This window comes from Microcaecilia unicolor, chromosome 1 (assembly GCF_901765095.1).
Source record: "Microcaecilia unicolor chromosome 1, aMicUni1.1, whole genome shotgun sequence".
Classification (NCBI taxonomy): Eukaryota; Metazoa; Chordata; class Amphibia; order Gymnophiona; family Siphonopidae; genus Microcaecilia; species Microcaecilia unicolor.
In genome coordinates, this window is record NC_044031.1 from 536,523,882 (window position 1) to 536,541,641 (window position 17,760).

At 41.4% G+C, this 17,760-nt stretch overlaps 1 protein-coding gene across 1 annotated transcript in view; it reads right to left on the minus strand.

The window, feature by feature from the left end:
- The window catches only part of PIP4P2 (phosphatidylinositol-4,5-bisphosphate 4-phosphatase 2), a 110,047-nt gene extending 100,915 nt beyond the window's left edge, over window positions 1–9,132 (minus strand). The window contains exon 1 of the mRNA XM_030216408.1: window positions 8,890–9,132. Within this exon, the coding sequence (XP_030072268.1) occupies window positions 8,890–8,995 (106 nt within the window). The 5' untranslated portion in view covers window positions 8,996–9,132. The remainder of the gene's footprint in view (window positions 1–8,889) is intronic.
- Window positions 9,133–17,760: the final 8,628 nt, after the last annotated feature.

A 17,760-nucleotide genomic window follows, 5' to 3' on the forward strand; every position in this document is an offset into this window, starting at 1 on the left:
AGGAAGCAAGATATTTTTTAATGTAGTTCAAAAGCAATCATTGGAATTGTGCACAGTTAAGGAATTGTATAGGGTTTCAAAAGGAAAAAAAAATATAAAAATAAATATTCCAGTAGCCAATCACAAGTCACAGCACACAAACAGAAAAGGAAAACCACAGTCATACACAGACACAGTTATTGTCCCACATACAGAGGCGTCCCTGTGTATTGAGGACAAAATCTTAATCCTAAATTTGGTAAAATAAAACATTCAAATTAGAGCTAATCCAACATGCCATGAAAGTATACAACGGCAAGCTTAATAGTAACACATACAATAAATGAAAATATACTCACGATTCATACAATGTAATCTCCAGCGCAGAAAATCAATTGAGAAAGAGAACAGTTGGCGGGATCACTATGCCCTTCTGAACTCTCGGTGGCATAGGGAGGTCAACCGCAAAATAGAAAGGTTTGTTCCAGAAAGTCCTTACCAGAGATCTGAATAGATGTCAGATCACCAGTATCTGGTGTTGGTTGCGGAAGATATGACATAATGGGTAGTGAACAACATCACCCAATATGTATAACCACGGGACCTAGTGAGCAAGTGGTCTACAAATGAGCTTCAGACCTGTAACATGCTATAGAAAAAATGAACTAGATTAATAATAATATATATATTGACCAGACCTAGAACCTGGTACAAAGTTAGTGGTTCAAAAGGCAGCTTCAGAGATAGCAAGGAGACCTAGAAATGATAATGTGCTAACAGTTTACAAAAACATGTGATGATTATCCGGATAGTAGAACATGCAGAGACATAACACATTCATACTCACGCATCTATTAATGTATTCCAACAAAGGGACCCAAAATAAAAATTACTAATTGGCGGAAAGCTCAACGCTTTGACCGCAAGTGACATTAGGAGAAAGCAAGACAAAAACTGTAAACAGAAATATGCCTAGAGAGACAGTACAAAAGTAAATAAATACGTAGTGTCAGCTATTATATATTTATACTACTCTACCCCTAATTAATGAAAACTACTCCCCAGAGTGTGCTTCTAAAGACAGGAGTGTTCTCTGCTGCTACTGCCTGCCAAGAGTTATTCCTGCTACTATTGGCCATGGGTTCCAACCCATGGTAGAATCCCCAAAAAGGGATATCGCAAACACTCCCAAAAGAACTCAAGAAACCAGCGAACAAGGTATCATGAATCAAGGAGCAGCGGTCCACAGAGTTTCCGCTGATTAGGAGTTTTACTCTTCTACAACTAACCTCCACAATGAACCTTATAAACCAAGCAAAAATTTATGGTCAGGAGTCATCTCTTCTACCACTAACCTGGTTAGGAGTCTGCTCTTCTACTACTAACCTTCCTAAAACATTGAAAAAGTTAGGAGTTTGCTCGTCTACCACTAACAGTTCAAAAATATTGAGAAGCCCTCGTTAACTTGTCCAAACTCGCAACGAAATGCGTCAGACGTCTCTATATTGCACCCACGCTCATCTGTACTAGGTAACGCATATGTGGGCAATAATGCCGAATCCGCAGGCCACTCCGAAAATGGAATGGAAGTCTGCTTCTACTAATTGAGATACCGTCATCCATTTAAGGGTAACCTTTGATGGATGTAAGCCCCAGGCATCGGTATCGAACCCAATGATTATAGCGTGACACTAGTATATAAGAAAACAATAAAAGTATAGTATGTCCCGGGGAAAAGCCCCTGAAAATTACTATAGAAGTGGTAGAAAAATAGAGAAAAAACGAAATATTCCAAAGCAAAACAAAACAAATGTAAGCTCTTCGGGGAAGGCACAGTCATAAAAAGAGCCTTTAGTTGGAACACCTTAGTCAGGACAAAAAATGTGAAAAATTCCACGTTCATCATTCACTAGACAATATATTTTCCACTCAACAAACCAGGAGAAGGAAACTCAAAAGCATTAGAACGGAACAGCTGACAGTGAAGAAGCCTATAATGCAAAAGCAAACAGTACAAATTCATTCGTTCAGTTATGTCAGGAGTGAAGAAGACAATTTAATTAGAAATAAACAAGTAAAAAGTTGTGTAGTTTCAGCCACAAATCAAAATACAAAAATGAGCACTGCAATTCAAGCACGAAAGTCTGAAAGAAAAGTATCATGCCTAAAAAGGGAAGTGGGTGGGATTAAAAATATTGACAGACAACCGTAGCGAACCAATAAGTAAGCAGTTGTATAAGGCTGAGCTAAACTTAACGCTGGCAGATAGCTCAGAGAAATGGATTTAACATATCAATCAATAAGCAGTCCATGAAATATACACAAAATAAATTTTGAAAGCCCTGTAACAGCATGGTGAGCAAGTCTTATTTAAGCTAATATAAAGGATAGCAAGGGGGAAAAAAAGTGCAACACCACTAGAGACTGAGACAGAGCAACCATCAAGAAAGGGAGGGGCAGTGCTGGAGGAGAGTAAGTAAGAGAAGGACGGCTAGGCACCTGCTGAAAAAACTGCTAAAACAATCACCAGCTAAGGGATAAATGCAGAAACCATAAAATACGTGCAGCAATAGCAGGGGCTCTACCCACTTGAAAAATAGAATGTAAGGGAGAAATTGAAATCAGGCTGACAGACTGGCAATAGATTCAGTGAAACAGGAAATAAGCACCGGAAACTGTTGCCAAGCAATAATGAGCATCTTAGAAACAGTCTGTACAGGAGTACAACAGGAAAAAAGTTTACGCCCAAGCGAGAAAAGGGGAAGTGAAAAAAATGTCGCAGTAAAAAAAGGAAAGGGACTACGCAGGAGAAATAGAGATAAGATTTAGTATCGTGAACTCCTGTATTAATCAAACCTTTGAAACTTCATAACCACATTGTGGAACACGATAAGATCTACCAAACTGTCTCTTGCAGCATAAAACAAACAAAAAAAAACCCTGTCTCTGACTTTTAACGAAACCGGGCAACAGATTAGATTGCCAAATAAAGCATCTTAATTCTGAAAGTCTCAGAAACAGTTTTAGAAAGCAAAAATAAAACAGCAGTTTATAAATTCAGCCAAAAATTATGCTATGAAAGCTGTATGACAGGAAGGAAGGGGGGGCGGAGAAAGAGTGCCCATAAAGTCTGGCAGTAACAGAAAGATAAGGAAGCAAGACTTACTACGCAGTTTTAAATGTGAAGCCAACGCACAACTAGAAAGAAGATTTAAACAATAAATCGTGCACAACAACACATCAGGACAGTTTCTAACAGGGATGGGGAGAAATCAACAGTGGCCAGAAACAGAATAGGCGAGAGTGAGCATCTGAGGGAGCAGGAACAGAGGTGGGGGCAAGCCTGTCAGTGTTGAAGCATAAGACAGATACCACACAAACCAGAATGATTGGAAGGGAGAGATAGAAGATTATAGAGAACTACCTTGAGTATCACAGACCAGAGTAGGACCACAATCAAAACGGCCAGGGATGGAGAAGAACATAACGAGAATGAACATAAGAGGAAGAGGGACAGGAGAACAGGGAGAAAAGAACTGAGTATACGAAAGGACGGACAGAATTCACTGACTGCGATAGGAAAGTATAACGGAAGGGAAATTGACAGTGGCTTAACCACAGGAAGGAGTGAAAGCTTAGAGAGAGAAAGCAGAATGCTGTAATAAGGGGTATGAAACACCGGGGAGGAAATTCTGGATCTTTATGAGGGACAGCAATCAATTGGAAGATAAAACAACAGAATTTTAGTCAAGAACTATAAGTAACCCCACTTTGACAAAAATTCTGGTGGCGTGTTCAAATCGAACGGAGGGTCACCAATGTTGAGAATTGGGGGGTCCCGAGCCCCCCCCAAGAAGGCTAGAGTGACCTTAATCTGACTCCATCTCTAAATAACACTAGTACTGGGGTAATCAAGGAGTTATTGCCTCTAAGGGAGACGTTAGGTCTAAGGAAAAGATACCAGCCTTATAACAAACTGGATTTAGATTACAAGTTATACAATGCATTTATACTTACAGCCTTTGATCATTAAGTGAAGCCCACAAATCATCATTTGGAATGAGGAGTTTATTTGCTAAGGTATAAGTCAAATCAGTGATTGACAACAGGCATGTACAATCAATTAATTATAGGAATATAATAAGCTACAAACAGGTGTTAATTATTTGCTAATGTTTTATAATTTCTTTTACCAATTGGAGGTTTTACAAGGGAAAGCAACTAGGAAATTTGTCAATTTTGTTGGACACATTGGTTTCCCTTGGAGAGAGAGTGCCAACCCTTGTCTCTCTAACTCAAACCAGGAAATACCCTGATTTTATAAGTGCCTTCAGGATATGGATAATATGACAGTAGATATACCTGATTGGATCTATGCTAATGTCATGGTTGTCACTGATTGGCTCATGCTAATGAGTAGCTTCTATCTTGCTAACATGGTTTTGTCTTTAGCTCGCTTCTTAAGCAAGACCCTGCTCACAGGAAAGTCTCCCTCCTCTCTTGGACAGCTCCCTTTTTGTAAACACTTCCCTAGATACGGACATCCAAACATCCAAACATGGACATCTCTGTCTTATATCATCTTGTGATCTGACTTAGGATTTTAGCCATCAATTCCTTGATCTTGGCTTTTGCACTGCTTTTGAATGTCACACTAAATTCTAATGAGGCCTAGTCAGTGCCTTTTAGCAGTTTAAGCTGTTTAAGGTATGTAAATTGACCCACCACTATTCCAGTGGATGGATCCCAAGCGGGGACACATATTAACTTACAGGAAAAGCATGTCCTTGCTCAGCCAGTCATAGATTTTTAAACCAAGCTGGTATTTTTACAGCCTTAGTCCTAAAATCTGGCCTTCCACCCTTCCGGTGGGCATCCAGTGAGGGCCTCTTGCTGTAGTATAATTATACACTACGTAATGCAAGGTTCCACACTAGGAGTCACCGACCAGGAAAGGGATCTAGGTGTCATTGTTGCAGATACACTGAAACCCTCTGCTCAGTGTGTAGCGGCGGTTAAGAAAGCAAATAGAATATTAAGTATTGCTCCATATTGCGACCGCCTCTCAAATATTTTGTACAATTCTGGTCACCGCATCTCAAAAAAGATAGTGGAATTAGAAAAGGCACAGAGAAGGACAACGAAAATAATAAAGGGGATGGGATAACTTCCCTATGAGGAAAGGCTAAAGCGGCTAGAGCTCTTCTGCTTGGAAGAAAGACAGCTGAGGGGAGATACGATAAAGGTCTATAAAATGAGTGGTGTGGAACGAGTTGACGTGAATCGCTTGTTTAAGCTTTCCAAAAATACGACTAGTAGGCACGTGATGAAGCTATAAAGTAGTAAATTTAAAACAAATCTGAGAAAATATTTCTTCACTCAATGTGTAATTAAACTCTGGAATTCGTTGCCAGAGAATGTAGTAAAAGCAGTTAGGTTAGTGGGGTTTAAAAAAGGTTTGGATGGTTTTCTAAAGGAAAAGTCTATAGACCAATATTAAAATGGACTTGGGGAAAATCCACTCTAGGATAAGCAGCATAAAATGTACTATTTTGGGATCTTGCCAGGTACTTGTAACCTGGATTATCCACTGTTGGAAACAGGATGCTGGGCTTGATGGACCTTTGGTCTGTCCCAAGATGGCAATACTTATTCCTATGTTAAATGCACAGGATGCAAGCCTCTTTCAACTTAAAACAAGATCTTCAATGAAAAGGAACAGGGTGCAGATGTAAGGGACTCAGGAGTAATGTAAGGAAATATTTCTTTATAGAAATGGTGGTGGTTATGTGGAACAGCCTCCCAGCGAAGGTGGGGGAGATAAGGACTGTATATGAATTCAAGATAGCATGGGAGAAGTGCAGCCCCCATTCTCATTCTATTTTTTCCCCACTACTCTCTGCTTCTCTAGCCAAGCTTAGGTCGGAAAGGGGAAATGGATTGGAGGAAGAGTTCCATGCTTGAAGAACAAGGAATTTTTCAATAGAAGAAGAGAATGCACTTGAAAACACACACCTCCTTGATGAAACCCCGATATCTTTGAAGAAAAGTTCAAAGGGAGCTGGAAGTGATGGATGTCATTGTCACACACTGCACAGCAGTGTTGTGGCCCTGCATGGGAAGATATCTGGTGGCCCTCCTTTGGCTCCTTTGAATCCCAAGTGGCCCCAACTTCCAAAGTAGTGAAGACCACTATCCTAAGTGATCATAATGACTTTATTCTCCATAATTCTCTTAGGGTCATGATCCCAGGGCTTTTCCAGCACAGCAATGTTGTAATGTTTAAAAAGTTTCAAATGGATGAGATATGCCACCTTATTGTGCCATCCTGTATAGAAATTTTCTTCCATCAGAACTTTGCAACCAGCTTCGAGATGGAGTATCTATATCCAGTTATTTTTTACAGAATCTACAGATGTCTGTTACACCAGGTTTTTTAAATGCTAACCGTGCACCCACTTGTCCATAATGTGATGTCCTGGGCTGCAACTATTAGTCATTCATCCATAGGGTTCAGTTCAATCATTCAGTGTCTGGTTTTGACCAGTGAAGTGAATGGTTCCTGGAGTAACAAAGTGTACAATTGCCCGTTGTACGTTTGCATTTGCCACTTGTGTTTCCTTGTTTACTGATCTAATTCTTTGAAGAGGTTTTTTTCTCCTTTTCAAAATTCTGTTGCTTCCTTCCCTGTGTATACTGGTGGATTCTCACTCACTCCTTCTACTCACCAGAACGCTTGTGCAGCTTTAATGATGGAGGCAGATTCTGGCCATTTACATTCATATTTATTTAGGGGGTCTTTTACAAAGGCCCACTAGCGTTTTTAGCACACTCCAAAATCACTAGCGTGCCTTAGTAAAAGGACCCCTTAATGTATTTATTGTGGTGGTGTATTGTCTTCACTTGTTATTCTGATCTTTAATCAATTTTTTCTCAAGCCTTTAGGATGGGCGAATAATTCGTCAAAAATGCATATCTTGTGCATATTTGCTGTAGACATCTTGACAACCTGACTGGGTGTGCACCCAAGGACTGGGTTGACAACCGCTGAACTAGACATACATAAAAAAAAACAAAATAAAACCCTCTCTCAAACGTGCTCTTTCTGTAATTTTATCACTGGAGAATAAACAGACATTAGATAATAGATGGCATCTCCCAGAAGTACAGCGCATCCAGAGCTTTATATTCAGTGCAATAAGTAGGAGTTTACGTTCCTTTATTGACTACTAGTGTAGAAGAGAACATGTTTCCACTTACAACAACCACAGAGCTGGTGTAAATGTGTGTGCTTAGAATGAGTACATTATAGCGCATGTAACTGTATGTCCAGCCCAGACTCCAAACAAGTGTATGTCCACCTTCAAACTGTGCATCATTACATTTCAGCACCATTTTATAGAGTGGCACATTGCTGGTATTCTGGTCATTGACACACCATGTTGGCACCCTCCATATAGAACTAACCCCATATTTGTTACCGTTTCTGGGAAAAGTCGACTGACTAAAGTAGCGGATCCAAAATGTTTAGAATGGCTGATTTTTTTCACTTCATGGGTCAATAAGCAGTCTGAAATAGTGTAACTACTTTTCTCACATAAAAGAATGTGGTTTGATTATTGCATTGGTTATTTCCGATCTGAGGAAGAAGGGCAACCTTCGAAAGCTAATCAAGAAATGTATTAAGTTATGTCCAATAAAAAAGGTATCATCTTATTTTCTTTTCCATGTTTTATTTTGTTTGATTTCTATTGATAACCTTAAGAGTGGACTAACACGGCTACCACACTCCTCCAATTATTGCATTGCAAATTGTTTGCTCTAACAGAATTCATTCAAACTTTTTTTTCTGGTGACTTCAGTCACTTTTCCCCCACAAATGATCACATTTGGGCATGGTTTTTTTTTTCCTTTTTGGGCCAGCGATTCTAGCAGTGAGGCATGCATGTATGAATGCCCTTTAAAAAGGAAGACAGGCAAAAATGATTAAAAAAAAAAAGGATGGTGATTCTAAGATGTTTTGGCTTATAAAATTTCACTTTTGAAAGATCAGGTCAAACTCATCTATAGAAACCTATGGACCACAGTCCTTGCTGCACCTTGATAACAGTTTGCATTAGTTTTATTCAGAAAATTACCTCTTATCTGCCCAGCAAATAGAAACTAGATGTTATTATTATTGCATAGTACCTCTTGACCTTAGAAAAACGAGGGATCCTGAAACCTAAGCTACAGACAGTTACTAGCATCCCCTTTTTGTTGCTCCAGTAATAAGACATATCACAACCTCTACCCCCCCCCCCCCAAATCATAGGCGACAACTCCCCCTCCCATCCAATACTGAACAAGCTCCTACACTATGTACAAGGAGGGCACCCCCCCAATCATTCTGATACGTTTGACCAATATAGCAACAAATTATTTAAAATGAAAGGAAATCCAGTGATGCTCATTCATTTTCAATTTACAGTTCGTGGAGGGGGGAAGCGGGTGGATGGCTGATTCAGCAAAAAGGGTGTAAGAAGGGTTTTCAAAGGAAAGCAAAGTCCACGGACGTTACCAGCTGGCCGAGGCCGCAGCAGCAGTCTCTTCTTTGAAGATCAGCACTGTGCCACTGATCAGAGCGAAAAAACCAGGACTGGTTCAGTTGTGTCCTTGATAGTACAATGCTTTCTGGTCACCGTATTGTAAGGATCGAAAGCTTAGCAGCTCCCTCTTCTCTCTCCCACACCATTACCTCTTGCTAGGACATGAGGACTTGCTCCTCAGCACTGGCTCAGGCCCCGGGGTGCCGCCGGGCGTCCTCCCGATTCCCCGAAAATACAAAAGAGGAGCGCCAGCGGAACCCAGAGCTGCGGTTACGCGCACACACACACACAGATGGATCGCCTTCTCCCCCACCAGCCTTACCTCTCAAGCCGCTGTCGGCGATGTAGGGGGGCGCGGACGGGGTCACATTGCCCGAGCCTGACGCCGAAAGTAGGGGAGACCGCTCGTCCGCAGCATCAGCAGCCATGACTACTGCAGCAGAGGGAGGCTGTCCTCCTGCGGCCTCGCCGGCAGGCGGCGCTCTCCAGACACGTCTCTCTCGGGCTGTTCCCCTCAGGCAGGAGGAGGCGCTCTTTCTCTCTCCTCACTCAGACCCGGCGCCCAGAAGCTGACTCTCTGGCTGCTACTGGCCACGCGCGGCGGTGGGGGCGGCGACTTAACAGAAAAGAAAAAGTGCGCAGAGAAAGCTGGGGGGGGGAGGGGCGGGGACTTAAGTGTGCAAGAATGGGCTGAATTAACCCACTGACTGGCTCTTTGTCCTTCTACGTGCGCTTCAATAAAATACACCTGAGTTACTTCTCGCCTCCTCCTCTCCCCCCTCTGCTGTGTCCCAGGCACGGGAAAAGCCCTTAAGAGGCTCTTGCATGAGAGGGGTTGTTTTTCAGGAAGGAAAAGCTCTGGGTTGACAAACTGGCTTTTTAACAGAGGGTAATAATACGCATACTACTGAAGACCCATCTTTTTGACAAAATATATCACAAGGATCAAAACACATAAATTCCTTATATATAGTTAGAAATGTCTCATAATATTTCCTTTTGCACTCTCATCTTACGTACCTTCACCACATATGAAACCCCTCCCTCATAGCTAGAAATGTGTCATGTCACATGAAGTTATCTTCAAGTTCTTATCCTATAGTTCTTATTGCCTCATAATGTTATCTTACTTTGTCTTCTTATAATTTCTCACCATGTAACCCATAATCAAATTGTAACAAATTGTATTTCCATCATTCATGATGTGTAAGCCACACTAAGCCTGCAAAGAGGTGGGAAAATGTGGGATACAAATGCAATAAATAAATGCTGATTTCAGATCCTCTTTTGGTTTGAAGTGACCCTGGCTTCGGGATGGGCTGGTACAGTGTATCATTCACAGGGGGGAAATAATCTTTGTACTGCATGTCTAGAAATGGGTCAACATTAAGTAAAGATTCACATTCCTCTTCATTTTCTTACTTCATTATCTTCCCTAGGCCTTTTGGGAGAGTTCTAATATTGTGAAAACTAATTTATTTTTTCCTAATACAGATGTTTATGAAGGACTATCATTGTAGTTAGTAGGTGCATAAATGACCTTTAATTCCAGTATGTGTCTTTGACGTGGCCGTGTGTGGAATGCCAGGCGGAGAAGCTGGGCTGCATGAACTTGGCTGTGAATCTCAATGCAGTATGAATGTATTAGATCTGAATCAGAAGTTGAAGAATCATCTTTCCTCTCCCTCTCTTCCAGTCAGACAAGCCTAGGGTAGTAAGTCTTAAATTCACTTAATTGTGCGTGGCCAAGGTTAGTGCACACATTAAAATCAGCAACACATTTTTGCTTTAATTCTAAAAATAATTTTAGTCCTGTGCTTACTGAGATTGTCAAAAATGGGATTGGTATAATCCAATGTCCAGGTGTTTACACGGTGTAATTATCTTTTGACTAAAATAACACTACTAAGAAACTACAGTAATTGCAAAATACAAGAAACCAGGCACTCCATACAGTAACTTATGGTAAGACTATTTTCTAGACATTGTTAAAAAAAATACTCTTTAATCCCAAGAACATAATCTTTATCTCAGATATATCCAGGGCTTTTTTTCAGGGGAGGTATTGAATACTGGCACCTTTTCCACTGCCTGGTGGTTTCCAAGGATTAATGAAAGACCCCAGGCTTTGCACACCCTGAACACACACACACAAAGTATCCCCCACAGGAGAATTAGTTTCTTCAACTAATCTCCCCAGGCCCATTGGAGAATATGGAGGCACATGCTACAACAAACACCTAATATGTCAGCTCTTACAAAATACGAAAGACGTGGAAGTGCATTTTTTGGATGTTTTGCTCAACAGGCAGCTCCTTGTGACTCTGGGCAAGTCACTTAACCCTCCATTGCCCCAGGTACAAATAAGTACCTGTATACAATATGTAAACCGCATTGAGCCTGCCATGAGTGGGAAAGCGCGGGGTACACATGTAACAAAAAAAATGTCCAGAATCCGAATAGCAAATATAGCCATTTTTGAAACAGCAAAACTTTTTTTTTTTAATGGCCACTTGCTAGATGTTTTTGTGCTCTGGTGGTTATCTTTTTGGTCAATTAAAAAAAAAAAGTCCCAAGAGAAAAACGCACAAAATCAAGCCATTATCTTTAGACCTTGCCTCTGCTTTTGATACAGTAAATCATGGTCTGTTGTTGGAGCAGTTGCGTATGTTCAGTGTAGATGGGTTGGTTTTGCACTGGTTTGTGGATTTTTTACTCAACCGTTCATTTGCAGTGGTGCAGGGGCTGGAAATTTCGGATGTTCTGTCTCTGCGTTGTGGGGTGCCGCAGGGGTCAGCTTTTTGTCACTCATTTAGTTTCATATTTTTGTTGCCCCATTGGAGGGCATGGTTCAGAGTTATGGGTTTAGTTCCTACATGTATGCAGATGTTTTGTTACTGGTTTAGCAAGTTAATCTAAACTTGGTAGGTTTACAAACTGGGGTTGTGGTAGTTGAGCAGTGGTTGGTGGAGAATAGACTGATCTGTAGATAAAACAGTGATTTGTTGGGTACATGGTGGTCAGGAAGTGGTGCATTCCTCAGTGCAATTATTTGGGCAGGTTTTACCAGTGGTTAATTCTTTCAAGTACCTTGGGGTTCTGATTGATGATAAATTATCATTTTTATCTCATGTGGCTGGCTTAATTCATCGTGGCTATTTGACACAAAGGAAATTACGACAGTCTAGTTTTTTGGATTCTGATTCTTTTTTTTGTTTACTTTACTGCATAGCTTGTTTATGTTTCAATTAGACTATGCAAATGTACTGTTGGCCGGCCACTCTCCCACAGGTAGAATTGCATAAGTTACAAACGTTGCAAAACACTTCAATTTGCAACGTTTGTAACTTATGCAATTCTACCTGTGGGAGAGTGGCCGGCCAACAGTACATTTGCATAGTGCGCAGAAGTATGAGAATGTAACTCCATTATATATAACTCATCATTGGTTGCCTGTTTACTGTAGGGTGTGATTTAAAGTACTTGTTCTAACCCATAATATATATTATACGGGAGTGCCATCTACATTGAAAGATCACTTGGTGCAGTATGTACCAGGTCGTGCATTGTGTTCAGGGACTGGTTTTCTGATACAATTACTATCTGTGAAAAGTGCTTGTTTCGTTGAATATGGAGTTGAATGGGATGGATGGTTGGTCTTGTTTGAGTGAGCGTTACTATTTTAATGGAATTCTGTTTCTGTGTTATGATTATGTTTTTATTGTAAACTGCTTTGGTCACTGTAGTGGGGAAGCTGTAAACTGTAAATTATACGAGCCAGCATTCTTAGTAGATTGGCCACACAGACATCCCAGCAGGGTAGTGAGGCGCCCTAGAGGGTTATGCATGGACTTCACCTAAAAGCTTCCAGGTACACATCTTGCCATTGCTCCCATATATTATTTATTTATTGGAATTTATGAACCACTTTTGTGAAGAGATTTTACCCAAGGCGTTGTACATCAGGTACAGTTTAACATAAAACTAATTGTGTTAACATAACAATAGTAAAATTACCAAGAATAAACATAAATACAATAAATGAGGTAAATTTGAAAACAGTAAATTGAAACCTAATAACAGAACTACCGTGAAACAGTATACAAATATAGACATTTAACAGCACTGGAATTTAATTTGTAGAGTCAGCCTTCCAAAACCCACCAAAAATGTACTGTACACCATTACAATAGCCCTTATGGCTGCAGATGTCACCTATATGTGGATACAGTAGTTTTTGGTGGGTTTTGGAGGGCTCACACTTTCTACCACAAGTGTAACAGAGTGGGTTATGGGCCTGGGTCTCCTCCACAGTGCACTGCACCGATCACTAAGCTATTCCAGGGACATCCTTGCTGCACTAATAGGATTGGCTATAACATCTGAGGCTGGTATGTACTGTTTCTTTTACATCTTTGGGAGGGGTAGGAGAGAGTCAATGACCACTGGGGGAGTAAGGGAGTCATTCCTCTATTCCTCCAGTGGTCATCTGGTCATTTAGGGCACAAATTGAAGAGTAGCAAATCTGGACCGGATGGTATTCATCCCAGAGTACTAATAGAATTTAAAAATGAACTGGCGGAACTATTGTTAGTAATATGTAATTTATCTTTAAAATCGAGCATGGCACTGGATGATTGGAGAGTAGCCCATGTAATGCCGATATTTAAAAAAGGTTCCGGAGGGGATCTGGGAAATTATAGACCGGTGAGCCTGACGTTGGTGCCGGGCAAAATGGTAGAGACTACTGTAAAGAACAAAATTACAGAGCATATTCAAAAGCATGGATTAATGAGAAGGCCAACATGGATTTAGTAAAGGGAACTTGCCTCACTGATCTAGTACATTTCTTTGAAGGGGTGAACAAACAATTGGATAAGGCGAGCCGGTTGATATTGTGTATCTGGATTTTCAAAGGGCGTTTGACAAAGTGCCTCATGAAAGACTCCAGAGAAAATTGGAGAGTCATGGGATAGGAGGTAGTGTCCTTTTGTGGATTAAAAACTGGTTAAAGGATAGAAAACAGAGAGTAGGGTTAAATGGTCAGTATTCTCAATGGAGAAGGGTAGATAGTGGGGTTTCCTCAGGGGTCTATGCTGGGACCACTGCTTTTTAACATATTTATAAATTATCTAGAGATGGGAATAAGTAGTGAGGTAATTAAATTTGCTGACGACACACAGTTATTCAAAGTTAAATTGCGAGAGAATTGTGAAAAATTACATTACCTTAAGAAACTGAGAGATTGGGTGTCTAAATGGCAGGTGACGTTTAATGTGAGCAAGTGCAAAGTGATGCATGTGGGAAAGAGGAACCTCGAATATTGTGTTCAATTCTGGCCACCGTATCTCAAAAAAGATATAGTGGAATTAGAGAAGGTACAGAGAAGAGTGACGAAAATGATAAAGGGGATGGGACGACTTCCCTATGAGGAAAGGCTCAAGCATCTAGGGCTCTTCAGCTTACAGAAGAGACAGCTGAAGGGAGATATGATAGAGGTCTATAAAATAATGAGTGGAGTGGAACGGGTAGGCGTGAATCGTTTGTTTACTCTTTCCAAAAATACTAGGACTAGGGGGCATGCGACGAAACTACAAAGTAGTAAATTTAATACAAATTGGAGAACATTTTTCTTCACTTAACATGTAGTTAAACTCTGGAGTCCGTTGCCAGAGAATGTGATAAAGGTGGTTAGCTTAGCGGGATTTAAAAATGGTCTGGACAGCTTCCTAAAGGAAAAGTCCATAGACCATTATTAAGTTGACTTGGGGAAAATCCACTGCTTATTCTGGGATAAGTAGCATGCAATGTATTGAGCTTTTTTGGGATCTTAACAGGTATTTGTGACCTGGATTGGCCACTGTTGGAAATAGGATGCTGGCCTTGATGGACCTTTGGTCTGTCCCAGTGTGGCAATACTTATGCACTTCTTTGTGGCTTAGTCATTATTAAAAGATGTGTAGCTCAAAACATCTTAGATTTTGTCCTGGACGTTTTTGTTTTGTTCCATTATGGCTGAAAAATGTCCAGGTCTTAGGAACGCCCAAATCCCGCCCTGAACATGCCCCCTTGAGATTTGGATGCACTGCAAACTGCATAAAAAAAAAATCTGGAAAATGGGTTTTGGAAATACTGATTTGGATGTTTTGTTAAGAAAAACGTCCAAATGCTGCTTTATGCCACTTTTTAGATGTTTTTCTCTTTTGACAATGAGCCCCATAGACTACAAAAGACTGAGCTGTCCAGGCAATAAAGGTTCTAGCCAGATTTCCAATGGATTCACCCAAGTGAGTAGCCAGGGTGTTCCTTTAGTTACTTAAGATCCAGGTTTTGGAGGCAAAGGGTCTATTTCCTCTTTTCTGTCTTCTTATAAAGCATCCTGGGATGTACTGCAAGGGGTCAGCCTGCCAAATAAGGGTATTTTTGCGTTATTAGACCAACTACACACAGACTCTGCCAAATAAGAGAAACAAACCCTTGTTAAGTAGACTGACCCCACATGATATATTCCAAGATTCACTATGTGTGGGTCAAGTGCTGCCATTCTGGAAGAGGTCAGTACAGAAGCCAGAGTGAGTAGGAATTCATTCCTACTTTCTGAGTTAAAGGTATTCAGGGGTGACTGGGGGGCCATGGGAAGAGCTGGGTCCACTAAACTACCAGGTACTTTTTGAAGGGATCAGGGGATCTTGGTTTGGAGGAAAGTCATGGGTTAGGAGACTGGGGATAAACTAGACTACCAGAGATTGTTTTGGGTGTAGATCAGAGTGTAATCAGGGGGTCATTTCTGGGTTCAAGGGGGTGGGAGATTGGGGGTTCATCTTCATGGTCTGGGGAGACTTATGATCTGAGGTGGTGCCGCACTTCAGATCACTGAAGTCAAGTAGCAGATCCTGTACACCTGTTATGACTTGGTGTTAAAACCCTGGTGGTGTGCTTTGGCTTTCACCCTTCTCTGCATTTGTGCTGAATAGTAAATTAGCCTTATTAGCATGATTTTAAATAGGCTGTGCACTTAGGGTTTTGTGCAGGGTTAGCTTGTGCGCAAAACTCCTTTTTACATTGTGCACACACAAAATTGTGCAAAGCCTAAGCACACTTGGCTGAATTGATCCCCAAGTCTGAAAGCTGTTCCCCAGAAAACTGTTCCTGCTGCCAAGTACAGCAAGGAGCCCAGTAGTACAGGCCTGGAGTAAAATTTGAAAGTGGGAGCGGTTTAGAAGCTAATACAGCTGAGATCTGGGAAAAAAGAGAGAACCTCCAATAATTAGTGAAGAAAGGCAATGAGTTAAGTGTTCTGGAGGTTGTGTGGAAAGCAGTGGCATAGCCATGGGGAAGGGGCCCTTGGGCTCGAGCCTCTTCCAAACTTGCAGCATCCCCTTAAATGGCTGGCGGGGATGCTAAAATGCCGCCAGCCAAAGAAATGCAGTGCCTGAACTGTTCCCTGCCTCCTTGCGCTTGTACTGTAATACAGAAATCCGTGGCGTGCCTCCTGCCACCAAAGTTGGGACTTCTTGTGCTGTACAGTTTGCTCAAGAACTGAGGATGCTCATGGAGTCCTGGAGTCGGTGCCTGGAGGCAAACCACTGACTTTCACATTACAAAAGCAGCGCAAGTAGGTGGGGAGCAGCTCAGGCACCGCATTTACTACTACTACTACTAAACATTTCTAGAGCGCTACTAGGGTTACGCAGCGCTGTACAGTTTAACAAAGAAGGACAGTCCCTGCAAGAAGGAGCTTACAATCTAAAGGACGAAATGTCAAGTTGGGGCAGTCAAGATTTCCTGAATAGAGGTGTAGTGGTTAGGTGCCGATTTAGGGGGACGCTAAGCCATCATTAGCCAGTTAGCATGCGCAACGCGCCAGCTAGTTAACGCTTCTATGTGCATGACACACCCCCTCCAAAAAATATTTTTAGAAAATAGCTAATATGTGAGTTAGTGTGAACTTAACAGGCAAAATACTGCAAAATATTTAAGACCCATTTCGCAGTAACCTGATTTTCACGAGCTAAGTGTACATTAGGGCTTGATACCCTTAAGTAAAAGTGCTCCACAGTTATTAAATGACCCCTGTGATGGAGTTAAAAAGCACAGGCAGAGCTGACAGTTACTTAGAATGAAATGAATGTTTACGTATGGCTTTCATGTTCGCTGCTCATGAATACGAATGTTGATGTGCTATGCAGTGTTTTCTAATTGGGCTGCGTTTCAAACTGTATAAAAATGCTACAGCTATGAGCCTTAGTCCCCTGCCTAGACTTTGGTTCAGGCTCTAAAATGAGGGAAAAGCTTACAGGCCTGAGTGACTCTTGCTTGAACTCCCAGTGTTGGAGCTCTAAAGAGAACAACAGGAAACACAAGGGTGGGGGTCCAAAGGACAGAGTGACATTGTGGTCAGCCATGGTGTGAGAAAGGAAAGGTGTAGCTGGATGCAGGGTCTTGCTTAAGATTTGTGGTCAAGCAAGCTAGAGACAAAACCATGTTAGCAAGATAGAAGCTACTCATTAGTATGAGCCAATCAGTGACAACCATGACATTAGCATAGATCCAATCAGGTATATCTACTGTGATGTTATCCATATCCTGAGGGCACCTATAAAAATCAGAGTATTTCCTGGTTTGAGCTAGAGAGAAGGGTTGCCACTCTCTCTCTCCAAGGGAAACCAATGTGACCAGCAGAATTGACAAATTACCTAATTGCTTTCCCTTGTAAAACCTTTAATTGGTAAAAGAAATTATAAAAGACTAGTAAAAAAGGCCCGTTTCTGACACAAATGAAACGGGCGCTAGCAAGGTTTTCCTCGGAGTGTGTATGTTTGGGAGAGTGTATGTGAGAGTGACTGTTTGAGAGTCAGAGTGAAAGTGTGAGTGTGTGTGTGTGAGAGAGAGAGTGAGTCTGGGTGTGAGTGTGTTTGTGAGAGAGTGTGTGAGAATGTGAGTGTGTGCAAGTGTGTATGTTAGACACAGTGTGAGAGAGAGTGTGTGTGTGTGGGCGAGAGAGAGAGTGTGTGTGAGACACAGATTCTCTGTGAGAGTGAGTGTATGAGACCAAGCGAGTGTGTGAGTGACTGTGTGGCACATAGAGTGTGAATGTGATACAGTGTGAGACAGAGTGTGTGAGAGTGAGAGTCAGAAAGACATTGTATATGAGAGAGTGTGAGCCCTGCCCTCCCAATCCATGCCCATCTGT